Genomic DNA, 17,213 nt, shown 5'->3' on the forward strand with positions numbered 1-17,213 from the left:
ACTCCGACCCCTTACATACATTTCTTAAGATGATGATAATGATTTTACTTAAGGTTGAAGATGTAGTTTAGTGTTAGGTTACATGCTTTACAAGTAAAATTTCTAGAGTTTGATCCCCAAGACCCCCCCCCAGAACAATTACTTCAAATTACTCTGAAAATTAATTAAAACTAGTATAAAGAATACTCAGTGGCTAACAAAATCTAATCACTATGTCCAAGATAAGTAGTAAAGATCTGTGAGTCTATTACAAAACATAGAGTCACTACACATATCTGAAACCAGAATGAATTTGCCACTTGTAATTATATAATCTTTCTTTTCTAAATAAAAGAAAAAACCATTGCCTTTTCCTTTTTGCAAATGAAAGTCTATTTTCTTTTGGATTTTGATTTATACCCCAATGTGCTCAGAGGCTATTCCTGGCTCTGCTTTCAGGAATGACACATGACAGTCCTGGGGAGAATATATGAGGTGTCTGGGATAGAACAAGGATTGACTGCATGCAAGGCCGGTGCTTTAACCCCTGTACTATCTCTCCAACCCATCACATCATTTTTCTTAGACAAAATAACATCCTTCCATTTCCCCTTCCCTTACCTGTTAACCATATAAAAGAAGAAGGGACTTACAGTTGAAGATGCCTGGAGGTGGATGTTCAGTCACCAGGAGACAGTTTTCTTCATCACTGTTGTCCCCACAGTCATTCTGTTGGTTACAGACCAGTGAACCAAGATACAAGCATTTACCGCTGGTGCAGGTGAATTTGCACTCTGAAAAAATATTAAGCATGATGTAGGTAAAGCAAATTTTATGTTCTTCACAATTATTTTCACCTTTCCTTTTGCTAACTTGGTAACAGTCTAATTGGAGACTCTTAGCAACTCCGAGGAGAGCCTGCTTGTTAAGGACCATGAAATCCACCATGAACAGCATCAAAGGAGCCACTCCAGGACATGCTTTACTAACACATCTCTAATCCCAAAAATGAGTAACAAGGGTGTTTTATTTCCACAACTTGCTCAGAAAGTCATAGCTGTAGGGCTCTTATTTTGCATGAAAAGACCCTTGGCTGTTTTCCATACTTACAAGGATGAGAGAAGCTGTAGTGGCAGAGACTCCAGCTTAACTCAGGAGTTCTGACTTAAAAAAAAAAAGAGAGAGAGACTATAAGCCTCAAACTGGATATTGTGAAACTCAAGGTGAAATATCTGGTTTTCATTCATTTTATGCCTATTAAAATATAGATTTAGAATTTTAAATTTAAAAATGCTTGGCTTACTATCAGGCAGGAGTAACACTGATTTTATATAATAATAAACCATAAAAAAAGAAAATGCACTCTCTGCTACCTGAGAGTCTTAGAAGGTAGCCAAGGACCACGAGGGTAACGATAATATGTGGCCCACATCCCTGTAATATTACACATAAAATATGGGACCAATAGAATATGTAAACTAGTATTTGAAGTAGATCTTGCTCTTATAACATTTTTTTTTTTTGGTTTTTGGGTCACACCTGGCGGTGCTCAGGGGTTACTCCTGGCTGTCTGCTCAGAAATAACTCCTGGCAGGCACGGGGGACTATATGGGACACCGGGATTCGAACCAACCACCTTTGGTCCTGGATCGGCTGCTTGCAAGGCAAATGCCACTGTGCTATCTCTCCAGGCCCTCTTATAACATTTTTTTTTTTTTTGGTTTTTGGGCCACACCCGTTTGACGCTCAGGGGTTACTCCTGGCTATGTGCTCAGAAATCGCCCCTGGCTTGGGGGGACCATATGGGACGCCGGGGGATCGAACCGCGGTCCTTCCTTGGCTAGCGCTTGCAAGGCAGACACCTTACCTCCAGCGCCACCTACCCGGCCCCCTCTTATAACATTTTTAAGGGCATTTACAAACAGAATATAAGTATCAGTTTGAACAATTGAGGACAAAGGGAATAAAGAATGAAGGGGCAGCAAAGTTTATACTGCAACTTCTAATAGACCTGCCCTGAGGAGATGCACTGAAGCTACTACATGATAGTGGTGTAGTAGGAGACTTTAAAACTCCATGCCTGTTATTGGACATATCAACCAGAGAGAACAAGAATCTTAAGTGAGGGGTTGGAAGAACTGTGATTTATAGGCCTTTCCCCCCTAGAAAGCCAAATACACATTATTTTCCAATGCACATGAAACATTCTCTAGAGCAGAACACATGCTGGGACACAACTGAAATGTCAAGAAAGTAACAAAAATAGATATTATATCAAGTATCTTTTCAGATCACAAGGTCAAGAAGGTAGAATTTTTTTCTTGGTTTCTAGATTTCACACTGTGGTGCTCAGGGGCTCCTCCTAGCTTTGTGTTCAGGGGTTAATCTTGGAAGTGCTCAGGAGACTGTGTGGTGACAGGAATCAAAACAATTGGGTCTCCTACATGAAAAGCATATATTCATTCTGTTGACCTATATCTTGGGCTGAGGGTAGAAATCAACCATAAAAAGAAAGTTTGGGAAAGCTTCAACATTCAGAAACTGAGCAACATACTATTAGGTAACTATTAGGTCAAAGGGGAAATTAAAGAAGAAAAAATATGAAAAAGAATAAAGGCACAAAGTATTAACTCATATGGGGCATAGCGAAGCAGTATAAAATGGAGAATCATAGCAATGCAGAGTTACAACAGGAAACAGGAAAAAAAAAAGAAACCCTCAAATAAATAAATTAATGTCACAGTTAGAGAAGCTGGAAAAAGACAAGCAAATAAATCCCAAAGTAATAGAAAGAAGTAAATAATAAAAACTAGAGAAGACACCAATGGCATTGAAATCAAAAATATAATGCGAAGGATAAGTGAAGTCAGTAGCTGATGTTTTGAAAAAAAAAGAAAACAAGATTGATAAGCCTTTAGCTAGACTCACAAAGAAGGGAGAGAGGGAAGGAAGGAGGGGTAAAGAGAGAGAGAAAGAGATAGAAACAGAGACAGAGATTAAAAAGGAAAAATTAACAGAGCTGAATTAACTAAGCTGGAAAACCCAGAAATTGACAGATTCTTGGAATCATACAACCTTTGAAGACTGAATCAGAGGAAAAAATCTGGGTAGATCAATAACAAGTAAGAAAACTGAAACACTAACTAAAAATCTCTCGAAGAATAAAATCTCAGAGGCTGGAGAGATAGTACAAGGATTAAGGTACATGCAGCCATCCTGGATTCAACCCCTGGCATCCTCCTCAAAAGCAACCCTTAAGGCTTTCTAATTCACAGGTATAGTGTGGGTAATCACAAATTTCAAGCAACATCAGATCTTCAGGTTCTTGAATTGAACCACAGGTTTTGTTGTCCAAGCATCACCAAAAGGAGCCCCCAAACTTCCTAAGGAGATGGGTTTTCTCATGAATTCTGTGAAATCTTAAAGGGAAACTTACCACATATAATCCTCAAGCTTTTCCAAAATATTAAATAAATAGGAATCCTTCCTAACAGCTTCTATGAAACCAACATTACTCTTACGTTAAAAGCAGATAAAGATATTATTAAACATTATGACCATATATCCCTGGTGAATATTGATGTAAAGTGTCAGCTCAACAAAATCATAGTGCACAAAATTCAACAATAAATTAAAATATTTTCCTTAGACAGGAGTTAGACACAGAATAGCCTCATTAATTCGTGGGATTTAAGAAAAACTAAAAGGTAGTATGGTAATACCCAGAGACAAAAGACAGAGGGTCGGAAGGACTAGCCCATGACATGAAGCTTACCACAAAGAGTGGTGAGTACAGATAAAGAACAAAACAGCACCAACAACTACTGTGACAATGATAGTGAGAGAGAAAAATAAAATACCTGTCTCGAAGATAGGCAGAGGGTGGGGAAGAAGGGAAATGGAGAGCATTGGTGGCAGGAAGGTTACACTGCTGAAGAATGGTGTACATTCCATGGCTGAAACCCAGCTACAAACATTTTTGTAACCACGGTGCTTAAATAAATTATTATTTCAAAAATATTTCCTTAAGTAGGCTTAACATTACTCAGAACATATTAACAAGGGTTGTTCTACTGAGCTTTTCTTAGATCACAGAAATATCAACATCAACTCAATTGAATTTCAATTCATAATATTGGCATCTCCTCCAGAGAGAGTCATTAGCTATATGTCAAGCTTTAAAAGGTCTTCCTTTCACATGAGCACCTCAATCCAAATAAGTACAATGCAATGTTGAATCTAATAACTTCCTTTTTTGTTTGTTTGTTTGGTTTTTGGGTCACACCCGGCAGCACACAGGGGTTACTCCTGGCTCTATGCTCAGAAATCGCTCCTGGAAAGCTCGGGGGACCATATGGGATGCTGGGATTTGAACCACCGTCCATCTGCATGAAAGGCAAATGCCTTACCTCCATGCTATCTCTCCAGCCCCGAATCTAATAACTTCTTGATGTGATAGAGAAAATATCTGAAAAATCACTATAATGCATGTGAGTGTTAAAGATTAATACTCAAGCTGGGGTAAAATTACAGTTCGTATAAATGTTCACCTTAACCTAACTCATATTGATAGAAGCAGCTTCCCAGTTTGATCCTGACCCACACTACAAAGTTATTTCCACTATTCAAAAGCTAAGTGCATTCAGATATTAGTAGAAGTACTAGAATACCTTTGTTATTAGAATATGTCCAACAAATGATAAACTCTGGAGGAGAGGCTCTAATTGAAATCATCTGTGCATCACAAGCCCCAATGTTTGAATTCACTGGCCTGAGGTGCAGCCCAATCAATGAAGATTTCTTGCTATGTAAATTCTAATTGTTAGCAAAGATGAAGGGCCACTGTTTATAAGTAGTTAATTTATATGAAGCCCTTTCAAAAACTAATTCTATCTTGTTGGAATGCATAGTTGGTGTTTGCTAGTTTGCTTAAAAAAAAAAAAAAAACTTAATGGGCCGGAGCGGTGGCGCTAGAGGTAAGGCGTCTGCCTTGCAAGCTCTAGCCTAAGATGGACCTCAGTTCAATCCCCTGGTGTCCCATATGATCCCCCCAAGCCAGGAGTGATTTCTGAGAGCATAGCCAGGGGTAACCCCTGAGCATCAACAGGTGTGCTCCCCCCAAAAAAAAACAAAAACAAAATAAAACAAAACAAACTTAAAAACTCTTATTTTAATAGTTACAGTTATAATAGGTATTTTAATAGTTACAGTTCTTTTATATTTTTACACTATCAATGAGATAATTCTGAAAATTTGGGTATGTCCCCCTAAACTATATCTTGACAAATAAGAGTCAGAAAAATTCTTCAATAAAGTAAAAATCAAATCATAGAAATAAGAGGTTTTTTATATTTTGTTTTTGCTGTTTTGGGCCACATGTGCTCATGGTTTATTTCTAGCTTTGCAATCAGGGATCATTCCTTGTGGGTTTTGGGAAACCATCTGGGGTTCTGGGGGAATCATCTGGAGTTATGGGGTATAGCTTTTGCATGCAAGGCAAAAAAGGCTTTTGCATGCAAAGGCCATACCCTCTGTAAGTTGCTCCAACACTCCCAAAGACAGAATTTTAAAATGTTTTCTTATTTAATTTTGTTCTGTTTTTGGAACTTTTTATTAATTCTAAATCACAAATTTAAAAAATCCAAAAACTGGGAGAGATAGCACAGCAGTAGGGCATTTGCTTTGCACACGGCCAACCTGGGACCGACCTGGGTTCTATTTCTGGCAATCCATATGGTCCCCTGAGCCTGCCTAAAGTGATTTCTGAGCACAGAGCCAGGAGTAACCCCTGAGCACCACCAGGTGTGGCACAAAAACAAAACAAAACAAGAAATCCAAAAGCTATAAAACATTGGAAGCATCTTGGTTATGATTTCATGGGATTTCAAATGAATATTAGAAGGGATTATAAAGTGAACAATTCAAGAACTAGTATTTTTTTCAGGAGTTATAGGTTTACCATTAATATTTAAAATATTAAGTCATTCCTAGTCCTTAAAAAGAGTCAGAACAGGGGCCAGAGCAATGCAGTTGCCTTGCACATGGCTGACCCAGGACAAACCTGGGTTAAATCCCCAGCGTCCCATATGGTCCCCCAAGCCAGGAGTGATTTCTGAGTGCATAGCCAGAAGTAACCCATGAGCATCACTGGGTGTGACCCAAAAACCAAAAATTAAGAGTCAGAATATTTAGTCTTAATTTATTTTTTTAATTTATTTTTTGTGGGGCCACACCCAGACATACTAAGGGTTTACTCCTGGCTCTGTGCTTAGCCATCACTGACTGACTGATGCAGGAACAATTTGGGATGCTGTGGGTGGAATCTGACTAGGCTGTAAGCAAGGCAAGAACCTTACCCACTGTTCTATTTCTCCAGTCCAAGTCAAGATATTAAGAAACTGTCTTTTGTGCTAAAATGTCTTATTTGATTTCTTATGTAAAAAATTTAAGATCAGCAAGCATTTAAGAATCTATATATATTCTTTGGTATAAAGATTTTTCTCCTACTATATGGTCTTCTTTAGTTTTGACTAAGTTGTACTTCTCCACAAAGCTTCTGGTGAATTTCAGTGACTTTGAATTTCCATAAATTCATGAAATTCTTATGTTAAGGGGTCTTAAAGTCATAATAGTCTAAGATTTCTTGTTGCAAATGAGGGACTAGTCAAAAAGAAATTCCTAACTTAGTCAGAGGACAAATTCCCTGCAATGTGACATAAACCAAAGATTTCTATTAAATTGGGAGAAAGAAACCTTTTTATCCTAAATGTTAATTAAATTATATACAAGCTAATGTTAACATGAGGTAAAATAGCCTATATAAGATAGTTGAAAGAAAAAGAATTAGGTGTAAGAGAATGCCCTAATATTTATATAACTGAATCCCAACTACAAACATGTTTGTAATCATGGTTCTCAAATAAAGATATGTATTAAAAAGAAAAAATAAATAAATAAAATAAGAAAGTTTCAAAGTTCTGAAACAAGTAAAGAAATGGAGTTATTCTGGGGTTCTCTGTGAATTCTACATTTTTATATCACACCCCAAAATATTCTATTTAAAAACATTTTAAGGGTAAGAAGCTTGATAATTTAAAAATTCTAAACCTAAATTTGGATAGGATTCAGAGAAAGTACTCAGTCTTAATTTTAGGAGAACAAACCTGTATCTCAAGACCAAAGTTAATCTACTTGGTAGAAACTACATTCTATAAAAGGGTAACAGAAAATACTTGAAGGTTGCTTGAAATTTATTTTAAATGTGCTAATTTAAAAAAAAAAGTGGAAATTGTAAGACATGACACAGTATAAGCAAAGACTATGATAGTAATCATTTTGCAATATGCAAGCAACTCAACTCAACATTTACTTTTTCACTTTGACTCTATTATATGTCAATTATCTCTCTAAAAAACTGGGGGAAAGGAGAAACAAAAGTTGTTCTCAATTTTTTCACATGCTTTTTAAAGCCTTAGTTTTCACAGATATGATCTCAGTTGCAAAATAAAGCCCTATATACAGTATTACATCACAGCTGTAAAAGAAGCTTATTTTTTTCTTTTGGTGAATTGGCAAAGTAGTCTACGTTAGCTATTTCTGTTAAAACTTATAGCAACATCGACTCATTCAGTTCGCACTTCTATCATTCACAAACCTGAAAATTGAGAGTGATTCTGGTTCCAACATTTCTGACATTAAAATCTAGAATTTTCTCTCTTTTACTAGGCGTACCTTGTGGTAACAAAAGGATTAAGCTTTGCTGATAGTAAGTGATAAGTGAAGAATGAATACATTTCTTTTTTTTTTTTTTTTTTTTTTTTTGTGGTTTTTGGGTCACACCCGGCAGTGCTCAGGGGTAATTCCTGGCTCCAGGCTCAGAAATTGCTCCAGGCAGGCACGGGGGACCATATGGGATGCTGGGATTCGAACAGATGACCTCCTGCATGAAAGGCAAACGCCTTACCTCCATGCTATCTCTCCAGCCCCGAATGAATACATTTCTAAAATTAGTATAAATACTTGGAGCATAGCAATATAGCTTTTACATTTCTTATTATAGAGATAATAATGTTTTTATTGATCTACATATATCCTGTGCTATTCTTTGCAAGGTAGATTACCTATTATGAAAACAAAGCTCAGTGAAAATGAAAAAAATTATGAAAGATAAAGACCATGAGCTAAGAAACATATGGGAAGAAAGAAGCAAGACTATGCAACTGAGGAGATTGCTAGTGGCTGTCACTAAGCTAAAATCCAGGCAAACAGACAGCACAAGGTAACCAGCCTTTTAGTGACAACCTTTTCCAGGCCACAGCATTGTCTTTCCATTAATCAGAACAGCTTTTCTCCTGCTTCAAAAACTTAAGAGGCTCTGTCACTCTTTTTTATTAAAGGACGTTGTACAACATTATGGAGGCTATCTTGGACGTCAATTTTATCAGGAAGAAAAGGTCTCCCCATGCTTGTTTTTTCAGCCCAGTTAAGTCTTCAGGGAGAGTAGAATTTTGAGCAGTTTCTATAAGGCAGTGAAGAATGACAGCATCCAGAAAGTAGTGATTTAGCAAATTACGAAGATAAAGCTTTAAGCATCTTCAGAAATGAAAAGTTAATCCTCAGGGCTATTCTTCTCAAATGTCAATTTCTGACAGCATGTGAATGGCAGAAGGCTGATATATGCACATTCTCCTATAAAATTGTTCAATGTCAATAGTACATTTTGAGTACCTGTAAGAGACTTAATCTCTTGCATATTATCAACATTGGTCTCTGGAAACCCAAGAGGCTGCAGAAACTGTGAGTGTCTCACATCATATCACAAGGTAATCAACACAGCGTGCTAAGAGACCAACACCGCATCACTAATGATACTCTGCCCTTACCCAAAGACAGGGCTGATTTTCCTGCTCATAAATTTGGAACAAAGGGGAACTTAATTTGGAGTTTATATTCTGTGTAATGAATTAAGTTACCCCACAAGTATTTAATAAAAGTCCTATCCTAAGTGATGCTGCTGAAACCACAGTTGTCCTCTAGAAAGACAAATAGGACATGACAAAAGGACATTTGCTCACTTAATATATTAACACAGAATAGCCAACCATCTAAAAATATTAATAAAATTGTTAAACATGAGCCGTTCTATAATGTAACTCTATAATATGGCTTAGAGTTTATAGAATATTATCAAAAGACTATAGACTCCCGAATTTCTCCTAGACTGTTTGCCCTACCCCTCCTAAATAAAGTGATCACTGCTCCCCCTAATGACCTAGAATAATATAAGTAGAATATCAATCAAGTGTAGGTCTCTCAATAAGTTCATCCTCTCTAGGTAGGAAACAGCTTTCTTTTAGGAAGAGGAGATCATCCTCTCATCATGTGAAGTCCTTCTCCTCCTCTCTCCTAGGCATTCTTGTTATATACCTTGGTTTAAGAATTAAAGTCCTTTCGCTCTCTGAAAACCGGACCTGGGAAATCATTGTAGCTCCCCAATGAACTCATCATTAACTTGATTTTTCTTTCAACAACCCATTTAAGGCTGTTTTCATTACTCAATTAGCTTGAGAAGAAGTCAGAGGTGGGGATTTCTCAGCATTTATTTTAAGGGGGGCAAACTTCTGTGAAAACCCATAGTTTGTACAATTCTAAATCTAACCCAATCCTAATTATAAAAACACTAATAAAGCACTAATTTCCATTATCCAAACAGAAATTCGACCCACAAGAATAAACGCTATTTTAGTTAGACATTTTATTTTATGCCGTGAGCTACAAAGTATAGATGGAGCATGGCTGAGACTAGAGCAGTTGCAGCAATAGCTACATGAGTAAGTAATTTCCTCAGGGGTGAGTGGCAGGGAAGGATGTCTGTCATGAGATAAAGTCAGTCATATGGGGCCTTGTGGGAAAGGAAGTGGTTTTATTCTCACTGAGAACTGAGACATTAAAAGACTATGAATGTAAGAACTGGTGACATTAAATTATTTATATATATATATATATATTAATTTTAAAACTGTATGTGAGAGACAGTGAGAGAGAGAAGAGAGAGAAAGAGAATGTAAGGTCAGGTCAATGGATTTACACAAAGAAAAGAAAGCAGTCATGTTACCAGCATACTGATCAAGATATAGAAGACACATAGGAGGGATTCTTGGGTGTTCTTTCATTTTAACATGATCCATATCTATGAGGTGGGAAATAAGACTGAGAGGCAGTTATTCTGTCATGAAGAGCCTTGTATAACTTGCTGTGTACTGTTAATGGCTCTCAATCAATATATTTTAAATATACTGACATGAAAGTAATGGTAACCAAACAATATGAAGAATGTCATACTATTTCATTCACCTTGCTCCACTTAGAAATAATTGGCATTGGGCCAGAGTGATAGCACAGCAATAGGGCATTTGCCTTGCATGCTGCAAACCCAGGACCGATCCGGGTTCCCATATGGTCCTCCGAGCCTGCCAGGAGCAATTTCTGAGCACAGAGCCAGGAATAACCCCTGAGCGCTGCTAGGTGTGGTCCAAAAAACTAATAATAATAATAATAATAATAATAATAATAATAATAATAATAATAATTGGCATAAAGTATAAAACTCAGGAAGAGATCTAAGTTGTCCACTCACACTTGTCCTTTGCTCTGCATTTGAGACATATGCTCTATGAGGACACATCTGCTGGGAGGGTCCACATAAGGGGTGTTCAGGTATTCACAGAAAAACTTGGAATCCAAAATAGGGACCAAAAGAGCATTTCATATAGGTATTGCAAACACTAACCTTAGGGCTCTTTTTTCTAACTCATTCATTCATTCCATGCATCATTCATCCCTTCATGAAGTTTCCTGTACCATGGCACCAAGGAAAGAAAGACAGTACATTATCCTGAGACTCGGAAAATAGGCGTAACTTCCAGTTCTAAACTAAATATTCTGTCTATGTTCAAGTAAGAGCTTTAACCTCTGGATTCTCTACTAGTAAATAAGATGCCTGGATTAAACCAGAAGTTCCCAGGTTTCCTACAAATGACTGAGACATTCTCTTCAAGACCTTGGAGTCTTCTGCAGGATATAGGAAGAGGGTAGAATCCGCAAAGAAATCATGACATGTCCACATAAATCTGTATATGCTTAGGCTTTCCCCTGAGATTACATGGGAAAAAAACAACCCTTAGTCTAAGAACCACTGAAAGCCTTCTATTCTAAAATTCCTTTCTGTTATTACAATTGATGAGTCTATACAAGAACTATTTTCCCCCTAGATTAGAGTGATGGTTATAGGAATGAAACTCATGTCTTGAAGGAGGAAACCCTTGAGTTGTATCCCTGTCACAAGCAGTGCCAATTGGAACCCTACTGGTTCTTGAATACTATTAGGTTCCAGCACCACTGGACAAATATAACAGGAGAGGGCCTTGAGACCCCTAATAATTCTAGAAAGCACTCCAAAATTGAATTTTTTCACTTTCTTCTTTTATTAAGAAGCAGACATGGGCATTTCTCAAAATAAGAAGCCCTATAACACCTGTGATCAAGATCCAGGACACCAGAAGTCAGGGTCAGAGACATCACCTACACCAGACTAAAGCCAGAGTCACAGAGATTTGAGAGGTCAACTTCTCCACAGTGGTTCACTAACTTTCCTCAGGAAGCCAGGCCCTACCAGGGCATCTACTTCTACCACATGCCTATAATGGCAAAAAGTGATTCTGTTATACTTCAAAAAAATAATTTGAAAGAATAAAATCCTGCTCAACCCAAAAGTACTCTAACTCCCATTCTTCCTTATCTGTTGCCTCACCAAATAACAAGGTAGTTATTAAATTCGTGAATGCTGAGCTATACTGATACTTATTCCATCAATACACAAATGTACTTTATAGTAACTAGAAAAAGATGTTTTTCATCTTTTAGTTGTTTGTTTGGGGAGTATAACTGCCTAGTTCTCAGGGGTCATTCCTGAGAGGCCAGTGCTAGGGATTAAACCCAAGACTCCGCATGCAAAGCGGGAACAACCCATTGATCTATGTATGGATTTTACTTTAACTAAGAAAATACTTGGTCTAATTCTCCATTTCTTTGTCACCAGATATTTCTTTCCCACACAAACCTCTTCACCTTCTTCATCCTATAATCTCTTTCCTGCCAGTGCTCATTCATAAAGACACTGTAGTCATACTAGACTCTTACCATTTTTTAAACACCAAGGGAACATTAATGTCACCTCAAAACATCGCCAGAAACTGACCACTTCTCACCACCTCACTATAGTAATTTAGCCTAAAAGGGCATTAAGTCTCACCTAGATTGTGTAAAAGTAGTGTTTGTAGTGTCCTAACTAGACTTCCATCTTCTTCTTGTGTCCTTTACCCCACAGTCAGGATACAGAGTGCAGATGGAATGTTTCTACCAAAATGGGAAGCCATATTAAGTGACTTCTCTCAAACTCTGCTTGCATTTCATTTCATTGTATTGCCATGCAGAACACACACACACACACACACACACACACACACACACACACACACACACACACACATATATATATATATATGGCACCCCTTATCCATATGATAAATCTCAACCTTTGGATAAGGTGAACACCCATTTTCTAGACATATGGCAACACAATGATATATCTTTAAACATAAAAACCTTGCAGCAAGAAATAGCCATTTTAAGCAAATATAAATTAGATATTACAGAGATTGTCAAATTAGGTACAGATTTATGGTCGGATGTTAAAACTTTAAACCCTTTAGTTTGGCCTCACTAAGTGGCAACTGCCAGAACTGGTCTTTTGATTTTAGTGATTGGCATTATAATGATTCACTTATTATTGTCTGCCATTTAAGATGTATATGTGGTGGACTGGAGTGGTGGCGCAAGTGGTAAGGCATCTGCCTTGCCTGTACTAGCCTAGGATGGACAGTGATTGGACCCCCTTGCATCCCATATAGTCCCCCAAGCCAGGAGCAATTTCTGAGCGCATAGCCAGGAGTAAGCCCTGAGCATCACTGGTTGTACCCCCCCCCCAAATAAAAGAAAGAAATAAAAAAGATGTACATGTGGAATTAGCCACCATTTATTTTGAAAAATAAATACAAAGAAGGAAATGCTATATCATTCCCTGTGTAAACAGAACCTGTGATCTAGGAAGGCACCAAGTTTGAAAAGGCCCTAACTACCTGAGGGAGAGTTTTTCAAAAGCTGTCTATTATTACAGAAACTTTTCACTGCCTGTTCTCACAGAGAATGAAAAGTAGCATCTATAAGAAAGGAAGCTTGGAGGATAACCTGTACTCATATTAGGGCCCTGAAAAATTTTGGTTGTCTGTCCATTAGGCATTCAGAAACAAAAAAGGCATAGCATAAATATTGAGACATAACTTCATCTGACATTCTAAAGATTACTCAAATTTAATATTTGTATAGATTCAAGTACTCTTTTTTTTTTGTTTGTTTTTGTTTTTATTTTTGGGTCACACTGGCGGTGCTCAGGGGTTACTCCTGGTTCTCTGCTCAGAAATAGCTTCTGGCAGGCACAGGGGACCATATGGGACACCCACCGGGATTCGAACCAACCACCTTTGGTTCTGGATCGGCTGCTTGCAAAGCAAATGCCACTGTGCTATCTCTCCGGGCTCAGATTCAAGTACTCTTTATCTAGTCTTACAGAATAATTGTTACTCACTTTTCTTAGAGCCTCTATTAAAGATTACTGAGATACATAAACACACCTTTTTAGGAACATTTGCATAGATTCAATATTCTCTATTTAGTCTTACAGAATAATTTCTCACTTTCAAATCTAGCTTAGCTGTTAGTCTATATGCAATCATGTCAAGGGTTAACATTTTAGAGCCCAGTTCAGAATGCATGAATTGGAATAAAGCCAAAACAATACTAGTCACTGAGAACTGACCTTGCTAGCTTTAAAACCTCAGATAGCAAAAGCGACTCAAGAGTGAAACTGCCCTTCATCAGAATATGCCTTGAACAATTTGCCCCTGTACCTTTTTGGTAAATTAGTTTTGTCTGAAAATTATTTCTTGCCAAGAAATTGAGTATAAACATTTCATCTTTTGCTTTGAATAAATGAAACAGAACTTGAACCAAACTTGACTCTTTGGCCTCTGTCTCCCATCACCAACTTTGTGCACACACTTTTCAAGGGACTCCAGAAGATTCCTTAGTGTCAGGACTAATCAGTCCATGACCCTCTACAATGAGTTTGACACAGCCAGCCCTTCCTGATTGGTCTCCCATCAGCTCTTCAGTTTCCATTTTTTTCCTTCTTTAGTTAGCACTGCACACAGCAATGTCCCCACAGCCCCCCAAACACACACACAGCTCACCCACACTTGCCCTATCTAGAACATTCTTTCTTAGGTCATCTGCTTATTTAGGTACCTTACTTTCTCCAGGTCTTTGTTCAAAAGTTACTATTCTGTGGAATTTTCTCTAAAAACTTTCCCATTATATATTTCTCATGCTGCTGATCCATGCTATTATCCTTTCCACATTATTTTCTCCTAAATTCTTATTTCCATATAAATAGAGCTATACTGTTTCTTGTCCCACCCCCCTTTCCCCACTAGAACATAAACTACATGAAGAAATGTAGAAAGTTTTGCTTCCTGGTTTCTCTGATATAATTCCCAGAGTACAAAGTATGGTCTGGCATATACATTCAATAAAAATTTGTTAAATAAGTCAATGAACAGAAGTAAAGGCTTGTTTAGTGGTTTTTACAGGAACTACAACTGCTGGTGTTCTTTGATGAATATTTTCTCTAATTGAGGAAATATCCTGATTAGAGGGAGACTTTACACATACACAAACACACACATGTAGTAAGGAGAAATTTAAAAAATTCAAGTATATTATTAGCAAATCACGAAAGAATTTTAAGGCAAAGAGTTAGCTAAAATTATTAGCTCACTTATTTTTCGATTACCTATAGTCTTCAGTTATCAAATCATCCTCTTTAGTCTTTAATGTCATAAATATTTAGGCTCACTTCATCTGTCCCTTCTTGCCTATTTAGCCTAATTCCTAAACCATAATGTTCTCTCTTCATGTAGCCTTTACATGAAGCAAGAAATCCCATTGTTGGGAAAGTCACTGAACTCTTTGTATAGGGAACAGGCAACTCCTGTCTACACAGCTTCCAACACACTGAGAAGTGTATGTAGACATTGAGTTCACCACCTGTATTTGCTTAATATCTGCAAACAACTTATTTGCAGCTTATCCTCAGGAACCAAAAGGAAACTCTTTGGGCAGATGAAACAGACTTCATAGTGAGTTGGTTGATAACCAGTACCGGGTCTTAAAGTTCCTTTTCCTGCATGTAATACTGGTTGACAAAATTTTACCTTATAAAACAAGCAACTTAACTTTCTTTGAGGAAACCTTTCATCTTTGAGGACACCCAGTTTGCATTCATTTTTGTAGTATGACCTGAAGATCTAGAACCCAGGAACTCTGAAAATCTTATTGTTATTTATCCCCAAATTTCCTACTTGATCACTCTTTTCTACAACCTGACCATCACAGACTCCTGTCTCTTGTCACAGGCTAGAATTCCCCTCAATATTTGTGGCTTCCCTTTTGCTCAATAGAATATTCACTATCAGTGCAGCTGAGTTCAGCTCAGTTGAATAAATGCCTATAGCAGTATGGATGAAACAATAAGTATAGGAGCACATGATAAGAACAATTCACCTACATCCTAGGCTATCTACTCCAGTATGGGAAATACATTTATCTTTACTCTGGCCCTGTGCTCCAGTAAAACTAATCTTATTCTATCTTGTTCTGTCATTAATGGAGAGAGAAATATATGGTGATCACATTTACAATTATGGATATTGTTCTGAGGTTATTCTTTAATTTGTCTTATCTCTGAACTCCAATTTGTCATATTTCTCCACATAACTAAAGGAATAAATATGCTAAGTGTACATGGGAGGTAAGTAAATTATTTTATTTCACAGCCAGATAGGGTTTTTAATATTATTTTTATGAACACATCTATAAAGCAGACATACTAAGAGATTATTATGATATAAAATCTGAGTCCTAAAGACATACAGAAAATAATCATAAACACACAAAACATAAAACATTAAAAAAGTCATCCTCCCCACCAACATTCAACTCTCCCAATCTACATTCCTACCTTTATTTAACCTACTAACAAATCATAGAATTATTTTATTTTGTTTACTGTCCTCAGTAGTGAGGACTAACTAGTTTTAATCATTAGTAGTTTGCCCTTCTTTCTAATAAGGTTTATTGGCTTTTATTGCTCATGCACATAGTCATGCATCACTTAACCCTGGTGATATATTCAGAGAAATAAGTCATTAGGGCCAATGGGGGTATTTTTCCTGTAGCCCTCATGGAGTATAATTACACAAATCTAGAAGATATACATATTACACAGACATGCTCAATGGTATAGCCTGTGGCAACCCTATTGCTATATGTTCCATCACTGGCTAAAATGTCTCACTTAAAAATACTGCATTGACCCTACAAATGTCTGCACCCCACCAGCTCCACAGACTCACTCTGATCTCAAAAGGGATGTAAACCAAGCTGAGAAAAATTACATTAGCCACACAGCTTAAAGCTGGCATTCTTTTAAGGAAAGGGTAAGTCAAGTCTCCACCTTGCCAAAGCCACACCTGCTACATTCATCATCCATTATGGCCACTTCACCAATGGCCCTACTTTACCACTCCTCTATGGCTGGTTCTCTGCAGACACCAACCTAACTAAAACTCTAGGTATGCTTGTAATTGGGCTGTTATCACTGAGACATTATTTGGAATGAGAGTGGACACCCTCCACTGTCCCACCTTCTTGAACTTCTGGGAAACCTGGAAGCATAAAACATGCACAACAAAAGCCACAGTATCTGCAATAGTGTTTGGAACTTCTGGACAATTTCATTTTTGTTTAATACTGTCATCCCCATAGGAAGATAACAATTTTGGTGCTGATGTGTATCTAAAACCACCTAATGTTCAGAAACAAATGAAGTAATAGAATGGTTAACTAGCAAAAAGAGTTTACTAAACCTCCTGATAATGACTTAATAACCTCATTGAAGATACAAAAATTTCCACAAATTTGCTTATCACTGTACTCTCCTTTTTGCTTTCTTTTCTTTATTTCTTTAATGGTTTTGCTCATACTTTTCTGGAAACAAA

At 37.3% G+C, this 17,213-nt stretch overlaps 1 protein-coding gene across 1 annotated transcript in view; it reads right to left on the reverse strand.

Moving 5' to 3' along the window:
• The window catches only part of LDLRAD4 (low density lipoprotein receptor class A domain containing 4), a 337,105-nt gene that overhangs the window by 213,607 nt on the left and 106,285 nt on the right, over positions 1 to 17,213 (reverse strand). Inside the window, exon 3 of the mRNA XM_049770120.1 lies at positions 633 to 773. Coding sequence (XP_049626077.1) covers positions 633 to 773 — 141 coding nt within the window. The remainder of the gene's footprint in view (positions 1 to 632; positions 774 to 17,213) is intronic.

The sequence above is a fragment of the Suncus etruscus genome, chromosome 3 (genome assembly GCF_024139225.1).
Source record: "Suncus etruscus isolate mSunEtr1 chromosome 3, mSunEtr1.pri.cur, whole genome shotgun sequence".
Lineage (NCBI taxonomy): Eukaryota > Metazoa > Chordata > Mammalia > Eulipotyphla > Soricidae > Suncus > Suncus etruscus.